This window comes from Periplaneta americana, chromosome 9 (assembly GCF_040183065.1).
Source record: "Periplaneta americana isolate PAMFEO1 chromosome 9, P.americana_PAMFEO1_priV1, whole genome shotgun sequence".
NCBI lineage: Eukaryota > Metazoa > Arthropoda > Insecta > Blattodea > Blattidae > Periplaneta > Periplaneta americana.
In genome coordinates, this window is record NC_091125.1 from 137,880,989 (window position 1) to 137,895,123 (window position 14,135).

General features: G+C 36.1%; 1 protein-coding gene across 8 annotated transcripts in view; it reads left to right on the forward strand.

The window, feature by feature from the left end:
• Positions 1-5,581, forward strand: part of D2hgdh (D-2-hydroxyglutaric acid dehydrogenase) — a 270,875-nt gene extending 265,294 nt beyond the window's left edge. For all 8 annotated transcript variants that reach the window (XM_069835982.1, XM_069835979.1, XM_069835981.1 and 5 more), the window contains exon 8: positions 3,801-5,581. In XM_069835982.1, the coding sequence (XP_069692083.1) occupies positions 3,801-4,060 (260 nt within the window). In that variant the 3' untranslated portion in view covers positions 4,061-5,581. The remainder of the gene's footprint in view (positions 1-3,800) is intronic.
• The last annotated feature ends 8,554 nt before the right edge of the window (positions 5,582-14,135 follow it).

Sequence of the window (14,135 nt, forward strand, 5' to 3'; positions counted from 1 at the left end):
ATTATTGCCATAATAAACTAATACTTATCATTATTTATATACCTTCTCTGAACATATAACTAAAAAGAAATATTGAAAATTTCTTACAATATGGTGCATGGAGCATTTTATATCAAACGATATAAAGCTTTATAAAATTATTAATATTTACAGAACTATTGTACTTAGAAAGTTGAAACTTGGTATGTCCATTACTAATAACATACTTAGTATCCATGATCAATTTCAAACAAATCGGATAAATTTTGTGAATATTGAAATATTCACCTCTGCCTCCCCTTAATATTTTAGGAGAAAAATTCGCTCTGGCACCGGGGATATGTCAATATTACAGGTAAATTCTGTAGGACAAATTAATATATTTATAATATTCTCTCAGCTATCAATGCATAATAACTGCGGATTCCCGGCCAACAAGTCACTCAGCTGAGCTTTAGTGTGCTCCTAGTATAATGGCAGTTGACATTGGATACACGTCAACATATATATGCCTAACTTGGACTCAGGCCACAAAGGGAAACATCGAAGGAGGAAAGTTCGATCCGGTGCTGTGGATTGAATTCGGCGTAGCTCAGTGGTTAGAGTGCTTGGTATGTAGAGCCAAGGACCCGGGTTTGATCCCCGGCTCCGGAGCGAATTTTTCTCCTAAAATATTAAGTGACAATATGTTATGTCAAAGTGGCAACTGTGCGAAAATGAGGCATTTCAGCTGCCATGGTGGTCCAGTGGCTAGAGCGCTGGTCTTATAATGCTGTGGACCCATGTTCGATCCCCAGTGTACTCCAGTGGTTCAGGTAACACAGATTTTCTCCAGGAGCTCTAGCTGCCCTTCGGAATCCTAACAAATCTTCATCTTCATCATCATCATCATCTTCATCATCATCATCATCATCATCATCTCATATACACAACTGACTTCATATGGGTGAATAACGAATAGTCAAAAGCACACTATTAGTAAAAAAATCTATACTAATAATAAATCTGTAGCCGAAATTTTTCTGGTAATTTTCGATTTTCCAAAAATAATTGGTTCTAACATATATAATTAACCACCCTGAAACCGAAAATCGCCTTTTTGAAATTTTTGTTTGTATGTCTGTCTGTCTGTCTGTATGTTTGTTACCTTTTCACGCGATAATGGCTGAACGGATTTCGATGAAAATTGGAATATAAATTAAGTTCGTTGTAACTTAGATTTTAGGCTATATGGCATTCAAAATACATTATTTAAAAGGGGGGTTATAAGGGGGCCCGAATTAAATAAATCAAAATATCTCGCTTAATATTGATTTTTGTGAAAAATATTACATAACAAAAGTTTCTTTAAAAATAATTTGCGATAAGTTTTATTCCTTGAAAAATTTTGATAGGACTCATATTTAATGAGATAAATGAGTTTTAAAATTAAAATAACTGCCATCTAAGGCCGTGTAATGAATTAAAAAACAAATGACTTCGTCTATAAGGGGCCATGGACAGCAACAATCGAAAGCTATTAAACATAGCCTACAGACAATGTTTCTGTGTTTGCATGAAGTAATATCAGAAGCTAAATTAACCGATTTGTATAATTAATTATTATTTCACCATTGGAAAGTGTAGTTTCTCTAGATGGACATAATGCTATAATGTTATTACAGTAACGTCTGAGTAAATCTAGGACAGGTAAGATTAAAATAGCTTCTTATGCACAGAAAATTTGATAGGCTATTTTGTACATTCGTTTTCTGTATTTCTTAAAATAATATTTATGTACACTCATTTTAATCTCAGAGAATTAACGAACAACGAGAGTGTATTGATTTAGTAAGCAGTAATAGTACGTTAGCTTAGCAATCCATTATTTTATAATTCAAATTTTAACTATGCTCAATTGAATCGTGTTAAAATACATAAAATATATATGCTATAAATGCAATGCAAAAAAAATTGGGTAATGAGCGAAGCAGATTATCTTGCGCTGTTGTAAAAGTTGTTCCCTGGATCAAACGTCCTATTTCAATTATGTAATTACTTTATATTTATTTCTAACAGGTGCAGCGGAGCGCACGGGTACGGCTAGTATATAAATAAAAAAAAACTATGTAAAGATTAATTTTTTGGTCCTACAGAATTATTTGTTATGGTTACCATTTGTTATTAATGGAGAGAAAAAAAACCTTCAGCCACTTTCTTACAATACCCAACTCTAGAAATTTATGCTTAAATAATCTAACTTTTTTTTCCAGATATTTACGAAGCTTGGTTTTATTTTTATGTACCGTACTGATTTAATTTATTTTTATATACTAGCACAATATTTCTATTAATTACGGTATTTTCAAAGCTGTTGTTGACCTAACATAATTTAATTTTTTTGTATATTTATTAAGCTATAACTTGAAAGTTATAGTACTTATGAACTAATAAAAAAAAATGTTGCGATATCATGAACTGTCAGTTTATATTTGAAATGAAAGCCAGTGCAGAGCCAGTCTTTGGTAGTGAGAGACTTAATGAAGGTAAAAATGTGATTATTCATTGGTGATGGCTAGTGTTAAACATAAACTAAACCATATCTCGTAATAAGCATACTGTAACCTATTATTTATCAGTATACTTATGCTTGTACTAGAATTAAATGCTGTGAAGTTAGATAAGACACTGTGAAACACATGCAGTACTTAACTTGTAATTTAAAGTTAATAGCATTAAATGGCAAAATGGAACAGGACATACTGTACTTTGTGCTTTGAATTTCTCTTGTTTTGAGTAAAGTACTTTTCACTTAGGTTAAGGAAAGATGAGGATAAAGCTTAAAAAATATGTATGAACAAATTATACTACAATATGAGTTGAACTAAATATTGAACAAGCTTAAGTTAACTGAAATGAAGACCAGGAAGTCTGTCATCTTCCATTTGCTCATTTGTAAAGTGATCTGAGCTGTTGTGTTATCTAGCCAATAGACAGTGTTTAATTTTTGAGAAGATAGACTTCAAGTACATATTCATGCTTGAGAGTACCAATAAAATAATATTACAATTTATAAAAACAGGAAAAACCTATAAATAAATTTGTAAACTGTCTTGTCTGAGAAGTATGGAAGTCACATACCAGTAATATGATTTACAAAATTGGTAGATATTTTGGAATTATAGTACCTATGCATAATTATATTGTGTGGTTTATATCTACTATTTTTTAAATATTGTAATCAGTATTTTATTTATTTATTTATTCTGTGAAGAATATTTTTATATTAGGAAAAATTGAAATTAGCCAATTTTTGTGATTTTTTTATCATAAACTTCCAGTCACAAATAATGCAAGTGGCAATTTTTAAGCAACTTTTCTTTTCAGTTACAAAGATTATTCAGAGACGACGAGATGATAATTTTGCGTTAATAGAGCAAATTGTTGAGTAATAATCTCATAAAATTTGTCAAGAATTGAACCACAGTCCTCTTTGGTCAGCAGTCACAAAATGACTGTCTAAGCTATGACCAGACTTTTTCCAAAGACATCAGAGTTGATTCCTGACAGTATGTACAAGATTAGTGATGGACCTAGTAGCTGTTGAAATTTTTTATTCAAATACTCCCGTTTTCTCTTTCATTTCAATTCTAAATTGCTCCTTCAGACCATCTCTTCATTACTGAATTACCTTTATAGTTTAAAGAGGAAATTAAGTGAAGGAAATAAAATTAAAGTTACTGGTACTAATTTTAACAGGCACTAAATTCAGTCCTAATTAAATAACACTTAGCAGAAATATGAGAAAAGATTAGTTATACATGTCTTCGCCAACATTTCAGGTGATGGGAACCTACATCTGAACATCACAAGTCCGGAATTCGACCACAGTATCCTGGACATCATCGAACCCTTTGTGTTCGAGTGGACATCAAAGTTGAAGGGAAGTGTTAGTGCTGAGCATGGCATTGGCTTCAAGAAGACGCAGTACATCCACTACTCTAAGTCCAAGAGCTCGCTGGACCTCATGGTCAACATCAAAAAGCTCATGGACCCCAAGGGCATCCTTAACCCTTACAAAGTCCTGCCTGCGCAACACTAGAACCATCAGCCTCAAGAATCTATTGCACTAATTTGTGATTATGAGCACGAGCATGATCAAAATATCAATTCATATTTTGAAAATCACAATCATACCTACTCTTCTATACAGATGTGAGTAATGGATAACAAAGTGTGCAGATGCAAGCAATATGGAAATTAATTTACATGCAATAAGTGGGTGTTAAAGATAGGGAGAATTATATTAAAGATGAAGCACAGAAAAGAACTACCATTTACTCGCTTATTAGACCCACTCGCTTTTAAGATTTCCCTCTACTTTAAGAGCAAAATGTAAATATATATACATCCACATATTAGACCCCTTCGACATATGTACAGTACAAGGCTCTAGATTCTGAATTCCTGCCTAAAACGTTTGTATTGTCAGTGACAGTTCATCTGCCCTGGAAGGAATGCGGAGTTGGGGTAGTAGTTTCACACTAGTAGTGGATGGAGTGAGAGTTAGAAATACAATGTAGCATGCATTATAAAAACATTGATTTACCAATTCCGCGCCACTTTACTATGGAGTACACTACACATGAAAGTTAAATTGCTACGTCTTAACTTTGAATATATACTTACACCAGCACTTCTATTAAACAAACGTTCACCTTCGTCTTCCAAGTACAAATGAAGAGAGAGAAATATTTTTTTTTGGAGAAAATAGGAAGGGGATTAAGCAGAGGGTATTCACACCAAAAGTACTGTTTAGCCAGCCACTTGCTCCAAAGTTAGCCTCACACCCCTCTAAAGAACACCCCTAACTTCCCCAAGGTTCAGGGCAGATGAGCTGTGTCATCGACAGTACAGTAGTGTACATTATCATTTCAATCACATATGTTCATGGAAAGATTGCAAGGTAAAACCTGCTTGTGAAACCATCCTCTGTACTGTTACTTATCCAATATTTATACACATTTTTAAAATCTCTTTATGTTTCTGAAATAATTATTTGTGAATAATTGATTAAATGGCGATCTTACTCGTGTTAATTGTGTAAGCATGTTCGGCTTACAGCTGTTTCGGTGCTTCTTCACACCATCCTCAGAGCCTACTAGATCTCGGCGAAATTCGAGATGACGCCGAGATCTAGTAGGCTCTGAGGATGGTGTGAAGAAGCACCGAAACAGCTGTAAGCCGCACAAGCTTACACAATTAACACGAGTAACATCACCATTTAATGAATTATTTATATTCAAGTGTTGAAAGTAGTGTACGAAAGATTCAACATGAATTATTTGTGGTTAACTCTGTTATTATTTTTTGTTATCACTTTTGTTCTTACGTAATACGTACTTCTTTTCTTAAAGCAGTCTTATTTTTACAATTGAATACCCCCCCCCCGTCCCCCCGGGATTATGGGTCTAACTCAGGCAGTGAAACAATGTACTGTAGACTCTTATTCCAGGGGAGTATTCAATTGAAATTGCACCTGACGAAAAAAAAATCATATGTAATAATAATAATTTCGTTATTGTCTATATTGAATACAACTTAACTTAGCATATTTGAACTATTTACATTCTTCTTTTTTAAGAAAGAGCTTCATACTCAAACTTTAATATAATCGTATAAATATATGTAAAAATAAAATCAAGTATAAAAAAATGAGAAGACTGATGATTATATTTTTGTAATAGACAGTAAGTGCTAATTTCCTGCTTGTACAAAATGTTAATAAAACGCATATACACACACATAAATATTCAAAATTTATTTCAAACTTCAAGGTAAGCCTTTAGCGGTTATTTTTCTGAATTGGTGATTTATGGGAATATGCAGCTTATGATCTGTTATTCAGAACTTCGCTTTCATTAAAAGGAAGACAAAATTAGAACCCATTTTAAAAAATCGTAATTTTATACTAACTTTGCTATACAGATGTTACATTGTTTTTCTAGTAAAAATAAATTCCAGCTTTGCATATGCATGTTTTGTGGGTGAAATTTTCTTGTGAAGACTAAACACAAAAATCGTCCGAGCTTATGAAAAGCTTGAAACAATAACGTGAATTTGAATTTTGAATTTATTTATTTAGGCCTAATACTTTACACTTGAGCTACATTAGGTATTGCAGCCCAAAAGAGCAGAAGCTCATGCTCGGGCACAGTTCAGATCAGTTATACAAAATATATATCACAAAATTAAGAGAATTCATTGAGCACAATAACATTAATAAAAGGGTCTGTATACAAATAGAAAATACAAAAGTACATGAATATTAGAGTATCAATTTGTAACTCAATTAGCTTAAACAATTAAATAATTAATCTGATTTGTTTCTTAAATCTATGTGTGTTAAGTGTACTTAGATCAGGGTAAGCTCTAATTAATGCATTATATATTTTGGGTCCAAAATTGCTGCTGTGTTTTAATCCAGCAATTGTGTGGCATTTGGAAGTATTTAGAAAGAAACTATCGTTTTGTCTCGTATGGTATTCATGAGGATCAAATTTAAATTTATTGTGGTTTTTTGGAAGTAAATCAGCTATGTTTGTTTATAAATTTGTTCTAGATTTGATACGCCAAATTCCTGAAAAATTAATTTTGTTGGGTAATCAAAAGGTTTATATAGACAAATTTTGATAATTCTTTTTTGGAGCAGATTTAAAGGACGGAGAGTCGATTTTGCCATTCCTCCCCAACCTAAATACCATACTGAATTATTGATTGAAACAGAGCTAAGTACACAGTACGCAGAACATAAACAGGTAAATAAGAGCGTAGAATGGAAAATTTGTGGATTGTTTTACGCAATCTGTTACACAGAAAGGAGATATGCTTGTCCCATTTTAAATGTTGGTCAATAATAATGCCTAAATATTTAACTTGTGAGGATATACTCAAAGCGTTACTTGAGCAAGTAGGTAGGTTACAATCATGTATTGTTATACTTCTATTATGCAATCATAAGGTATATTATACTTCTATTATTCTACTATGCATTTGAGTTCTCAGGCATTGATCACTGCAAATATAAAAATTAAAACATAAGGGCATAATGTAGCTTAAGAGGTCTGTAGAATATGAGCTGTACATTAATCTTAATAAGAAGGCATCATTAATATTTTTATATGTTATTAACTTTGCTAGTTTAACAAGACTATAAAGAATCATTTCCAATTGAGCACATTATTGATGAATGCACTTAATTGCAAGTAAGTCTAGGGTAGAATTTTCTGAGCAGGATTCAGAATGCAAAATTATTTATCTGAAGACCAAATAAATACTCTCTAATTATTTTCGTAAAACAAAATATAAATAAGTAGTACAGCCTATACCTAGAGTAAAGAATGAACAATTAAAAATGTCGCAGAATTTTCATATTATCCCTCTACTATTCTTCACTTAGAGCTGTTAATTTTCCATTTCACCTTCAGCTGATTAAGCAATTTGATATCAACAGATGAAGCGTTGTGATATCAACAAAACATCACTTGGGAAGGAATAATCAATAGGCATTTTTACAAGTAATGATCAAGAAACAATTTTATCAAAAAGTAAATAAAAGTAAATCCATGGCACTACAGCCCTTTGAAGAGCCAAGACTGACCAGCCAGCTGCTGGCCTCACGTCCACATGCCGAGGCAGAGGTGGACGATAATCCAACGAGAATGGAGGTATCATGTGGTTAGCACGATGATCCTCCCAGCCATATAACTGGTTTGCTCCCCAAGTGCATCACGATGCTGGGTGGGCACCGGTCCCATACACTGGCCGAAATTTCATGAGAAAATTTCTTTCCCCATGAGGACTCGAACCAGTGCGCATTCCGTAACGCGAGTCCTAGGCAAGATGCCTTAGACCACGACGCCACGGTGCAGGACAACAATTTTATCAGACGTTGTAACCTGTAAACTTGTTACTTCGTGAAAGAAGAACTGTTTTCAGAACCTGGGAGGAGTGACATTAGGAGGACGAAGAAAAAGTGCATAAGATTTGCTACTGATCTGGCGTTGTTGGCAGAAGAGGAGATGATACTAAGGGATATGCTACTGGAGCTAAATGACAGCTGTGAGCAGCATAGGATGAAGATAAATGCCAGCAAGACGAAGACCATGGTCATAGGAAGAAAAATAAAGAAGGTAAACTTACGAATTCTAAATGAGGCTGTAGAGCAAGTGGACAGCTTCATATATTTGGGGTGTAATATAAGCAGTAACATGAGCTGCTGCCAGGAAGTCAAAAGGAGGATAGCAATGGCCAAAAAGCTTTTAATAGACAAAAGAGCATATTCTGCAGACCTCTGGAAAAATAATTAAGGAAGAGACCAGAGGAGTGCTTTGTGTGGAGTGTGGCATTGTATGGGACAGAAACATGGACATTACGACGAAGTGAAGAGAAGCAAATAGAAGCATTTGAAATGTGGATATGGAGAAGAATGGAATGTGTGAAGTAGACGGACAGAATAAGAAATGAAGTTGTGTTGGAAAGAGTGGGTGAAGAAAGAATGATGCTGAAACTGATCAGGAAGAGGAAAAGGAATTGGTTGGGTTGCTGGCTGAAAAGAAATTGCCTACTGAAAGATGCACTGGAAGGAATGGTGAACGGGAGAAGAGTTCGGGGCAGAAGAAGATATCGGATAATAGACGGCATTATGATATATGGATCATATGTGGAGACTAAGAGAAAGGCAGAAAATAGAAAAGATTGGAGAAAGCTGGGCAGGTCCTAAACTGCAAACCCAACATTCTTCAATCTTCCCTCTTTTCCATCTTCCTCTTCGTCTACGCATATGATCCATATACCTTACCAGGTGGCCCGGGTTCGATTCCCGGTCGGGACAAGTTACCTGGTTGAGGTTTTTTCCGGGGTTTTCCCAATATGAGCAAATGCTGGGTAACTTTCGGTGTTGGACCCCGGACTCATTTCACCGGCATTATCACCTTCATCTCATTCAGACGCTAAATAACCAAAGCTGTTGAGAAAGCGTCGTAAAATAACCTACAAAAATAAAAAAAAATTAAGAAAAAAATCCATATATCTTATTGTTGTCTATCATCTGATATTTTCTTCACCCCCAAACTTTTTTCCCGTTCACCATTCCTTCCAGTGCATCCTTCAGTAGGCAGTTTCTTTTTAGCCAGTGATTCTGTCAATTTCTTTTTCTCCTTCTGATCAGTTTCAGCATTATTCTTTCTTCACCCACTCTTTCTAGCACAGCTTAAATTCTTACTTTGTCCATTACACACGCTCCATTCTTCTCTATATCCATATTTCAAATGCTTTCAGTCATAATGCTCGTAATATTTTGAATGTAATACAAACACGATGATATTCAGACTTAAATTATTTTTCCAATAATGATATGTTGCGGGTTGCATCGGCACGTTTCCGCTAAGGAGCAAAATGCAAGTAGGGTATTACAGCAGTGGTAAAGAATATTTTTTCCCAATAAGCACCTACTTAAAGCTTCCAATTAAAAAAAGTGGATAAAGGAGGATAAATGTATTACTGGTTGAATGAGTGGTAAATTTTGCTTACAGCCCTAGGGTCCTTTTACATGCTATAAATTTACGACACAAACTTCTTATATTTTAACTTCTCTTTCGAAGGAAACAATGCTAAGGTTGTTTTATAACAATTATAGTAAACTATGAGGCCTCACGAAATTGGATCACCAAAAGTGGAGATATCCGAAGAAAAAAAAAATTAAAAGTGCCGGTAGACTGTGTAATTGATGATGTTAAATGTTATCAGAAAAAATTGTTTATGCTCGACCATGCTGAAATGTAGTAATTATACACCTGGTAGCCGTTTAATGGACCTCATTAAAGTACACCTATTCATTAAAGTTCAGGTGTTCCACCAATCAGAAAATACCATTGTAGCAATATGAAAGCGCAAGTATTGATTATTCTCGGATATGCAATCGAAAGATAACTGTTTTCGCAGGAGTTCTGCGACAATTTTAATAGACGCTGGCGGCGACATCACAACATTGAAACGTCACTGAGGCTAGAAATCCAATACTGTCGCAGAAGGTTATGTTGAAAAATCGATCCAAAATAAAATTGAAATCTCAAATACAATATTAAACTCAGTCGAAAAAAAAAAAATACACAAATTAACATCAATTCACCGTCATCTTCCAGCCTTTCACAAAGCACGTTCCTGCAAATTCATTTCACCAATTGCACAATAAATCACCTATATTTGAAATAAAGTCAGTTCTGTTACTATAATAATTAGCGTTAATTGTAAATAATATTCAAATAATTTCAATTAGTCATCTCGTTTTTCAATGTCTAATTCAATTTCAAGGTTATATCAAGATTAATGTTTATTTTACTCTCTAGATTATATCAAGGTCAATGTCGACATTTGTTTCTCGGAAAAAATCAATACTTTCGCGTCTGCGCACATCTCACAATTTACGAGGTATTGCACAAGGTCAGTTCCGCTCCTCAGTCAGATAATAACATTAATACTTATGAATAATTTCAAGTTAGAAATATGGTCGAGCATAAAAAGTCGTATGAAACTTGACTGTAATGGTAATTAAGACGCTCGTATGAAAATGATGAAACTCACTTGCGCTCGTTTCATAAACAAACATACTCGCGTCTTAATTACTATCATTATAGGCTCGTTGCATAATGTACTATTATCATACCACATCCAAAAATTAGCTGTAGGCCTACAATATAAAACCTTAGGACAAGAGAGACTTAGGAAGACCATGACAACGATGGTAAGACCAGGAACATTTTCAAGAGTTTTTACGAAACAGGTCTTGGAAGACTCAAGCCCGATTGGTTCATGATGATGATGATGATGATGATGATGATGATGATGATGATGATGATGATGATGATGATATAAATGTTGACGTAACAAACTGAAATGAAATTGTATACAGAACAATACTAGTAGAAGTTTGAAGGTCGAATAAAGTGTAAGCCCTAAGGCGCGTAAGGTTTTACTGGAATTCGTGATTGTATGGCTGTCTTCTTCCTCCGTTTCCACAGTTGTGTAGGTCGCAGACTACAAACTAGAAGTCGTATAACCCTGAACTTTTCTTTCAGGTACAATAACTACGAAGTCATCGTATTTCTCGAGAATCATCTTCGTTTTTCTTTGTTTTCTAACTGGAAGCGAAGTGGGGCATTCCAGATTAAGAACGAATTACAGTTCTGTTCGATTTTCCTGTGGGATTTCCTTCACTGACATGAGTAGGAAATACACACAAACGTAACACAAAGACAACAAAACAGGTGAATAACAACAAATCGACGTCATTTGCTTGTGGAGCTAAGCAATTTTCCTAATTTTGACTAGTGCAATAACGACAATAAGTATGTAACATTATAAACGTGTTTCATACGTTATTTTTTATACACCAGCATTACAAGACAATGTCAATAAAGAGATATCAAATTTGTAATGATGGGTACCGTAGTTTTGTCTATGAAGAAAGGGTTGCTATGACAACAATGCTGTATTAAATACACTACTGTCTGTGAAAATTGCGACACCATGAAGGAATCATGAGAACTGAATCAAATTTATTTTACATATTACTAATATTGATGTACACAAATTATTAACTTTTCAGACTAATACGCATGAGTGCATCAATATTTTGTGAAACGTCCACGAACTGCAATCAGAGCTGCTATATGTCGTGGCATTGAATCAAAGAGGCCTTGGATCTCTTCCTGGGGAATGGCCTGCCAGGCTGCTTGTTATGTGCCTACAGTTCATTGCGGCTGGCTGCTGGAGGTTGTTGACCAACCATATCCCATACAGTCTACACCTGTGGAGTAACGGCTAGCGCGTCTGGCCGTGAAACCAGGTGGCCCGGGTTCGATTCCCGGGCGGGGCAAGTTACCTGGTTGAGGTTTTTTCTGGGGTTTTCCCTCAACCCAATATATGAGCAAATGCTGGGTAACGTTCGGTGCTGGATCCCGGATTCATTTCACCGGCATTATCACCTTCATCTCGCTCAGACGCTAAATAACCTAAGATGTTGATAAAGCGTCGTAAAATAACCTAACCCATCCCATACATGTTCAATAGGCGACTGCCGAACGGGCAGGTCACTGAAGAAGCTGAATATGCTGTGCGTTCCTGGCAACATGTGGTCGGGCATTGTCTTGCTGGAATATAGCGTCAGGAGTGCTCTGAAGGAAGGGTATGACTTCTGTCTCTACAACGTCCTCGATGTACAGGTTGCTGTTGAGTCTACCCTCATTACGTAGCAGCCGATATCGTGAATGATACCCAATGGCGCCCCACACCATTACGCCTGGCGTTCGGCCAGTATGACACTCAGTGGCGGCTCCTGCATATTTCTTAAGAGGAAATGACACCTTCTTGAATGCAACATGCTTGAAATTAGCCTACATGCATTCATGTAAGACCAGGTAATGTTGGGATTGGCCTTCCCTTCTGTATAGCAATAATTTGTTCCTGTAAACTGAGTTTCCTAAATTGTCCAAAATATATTATGTTTTCACTTCCATTCATTGTTGAATAATTGCGCAAATTAACAATTACAAGGAAATTCACAAGCTCGTAGCATTTTTCGAGCACACTACAGCATCACACGTGTTGGAAGAGACTAGCTATTAACTCGTAACCGGAACCATTTTACGGAAATGGAAATGGGAATGGAAAATAATCTGAGGAAAGCGAGAACACTGCACCCACCCACGTGGTCTGTGTTGCCACATGTACATTTTACAAGTTCAGTATCACATGCTTTTGAAGAATGTCAGTTCTTGTAAAGTCATACTATCATTATTGTTCAAAGCTGCCGGTGGCCGATTAATTTTTTATGTTAAAAATGATGTAGTTTGGAGTACCTACTTTCAGTTTCAAATGCATCTGTACAAAACTGACAACTTGGCTGTTGCCCTGTCTAGTAAACAATGAATAGAAGTGAATTTCAGGGGCCAACTACGTAGAACTACTTCCTCTTTGTTTTACATAAACCCGACTTTAACTTTCAAATATCCACGAAAGTTTCAAACCATGAATAGTAGGCTATATAAAGTGTAATGAATAATATTTTTGATATATAATTAAAAAAAGTTTACATGGTGTCTTTCATAGCGTTGTCTTAAAACTGTTTTTGTTGTGCCTCCTTCTAGATGTGATATAGTCCGGTTGAATGCAACATCATTAGGTGGCAGCGGTAGCGAGCTTGCTGCACGACCAGTCGGTTTCTATTTCCCGCCCATGACTGATTCAGAGGAGGATCTTCTCCCTCTCCGTTCATTTACTTGCTTTAAAACTCTGCTTCTTTCTCTGGCCGCTAGTGCGCTGTTGTCTATGTGTGTTAACTGCAGTAGAGGAGGAATGGAGTGCCTTTCCTCCACACAGACAATCTCGCATCTTTCTCACAGTTTTCTACAGCACATGAGCGCGCGTCGTTTAAAACTCGATCAACCGAGTTTTTCTTATAGCTGTGAACTTAAAAATGATCGAATCTTTCTCGAATTTCAAGGCACATATTTTATTTGGTATTTACTTTCAAAAGAAGAAAATGTGAGGAGGACGTTCCTCCCTTCCCTCCCCCGAGGAACCGCCACTGATGACACTGGACAATGCAGTCTGGATGATATCGTTGAACACGATATCGTCTAATGCGTATACGAACATCATTGTAGTCCAAATTAAAACGGGATTCGTCCGAAAACACCACGTGTTGCCAATCTGCACGTCACTTTGTGTGTTCACGAGCTCATTGTAGCCTGAGACGTCGATGATCTAAGGTCAAGGGAATCCGCCGCAAAGGAGTGCGTGCAACCAGCCCTCTGCAAAGCAGACGTCGTCGAACAGTGGGAGCAGACAATGCTACATCTGTTACAGTGCTCCACCCTTGTGCTAACACTTGTGATGAAGCTGAACGATCCGTCACTACCATGAGGACGAGATGTCTGTCATCCCGTGGTGTTGTCACAGATCGTGATCCACTGCCAGATTTTCGATGTGTCCGATTCTCTTCGATCCACCGCTTCCACACTCACATCACTGCAGTGGCATGATGTCTCACATGAGCAGCAATATCGCGATACGAAAAATCCACCTTCACACAAGCCGATCATTCGTCCCCGTTCAAA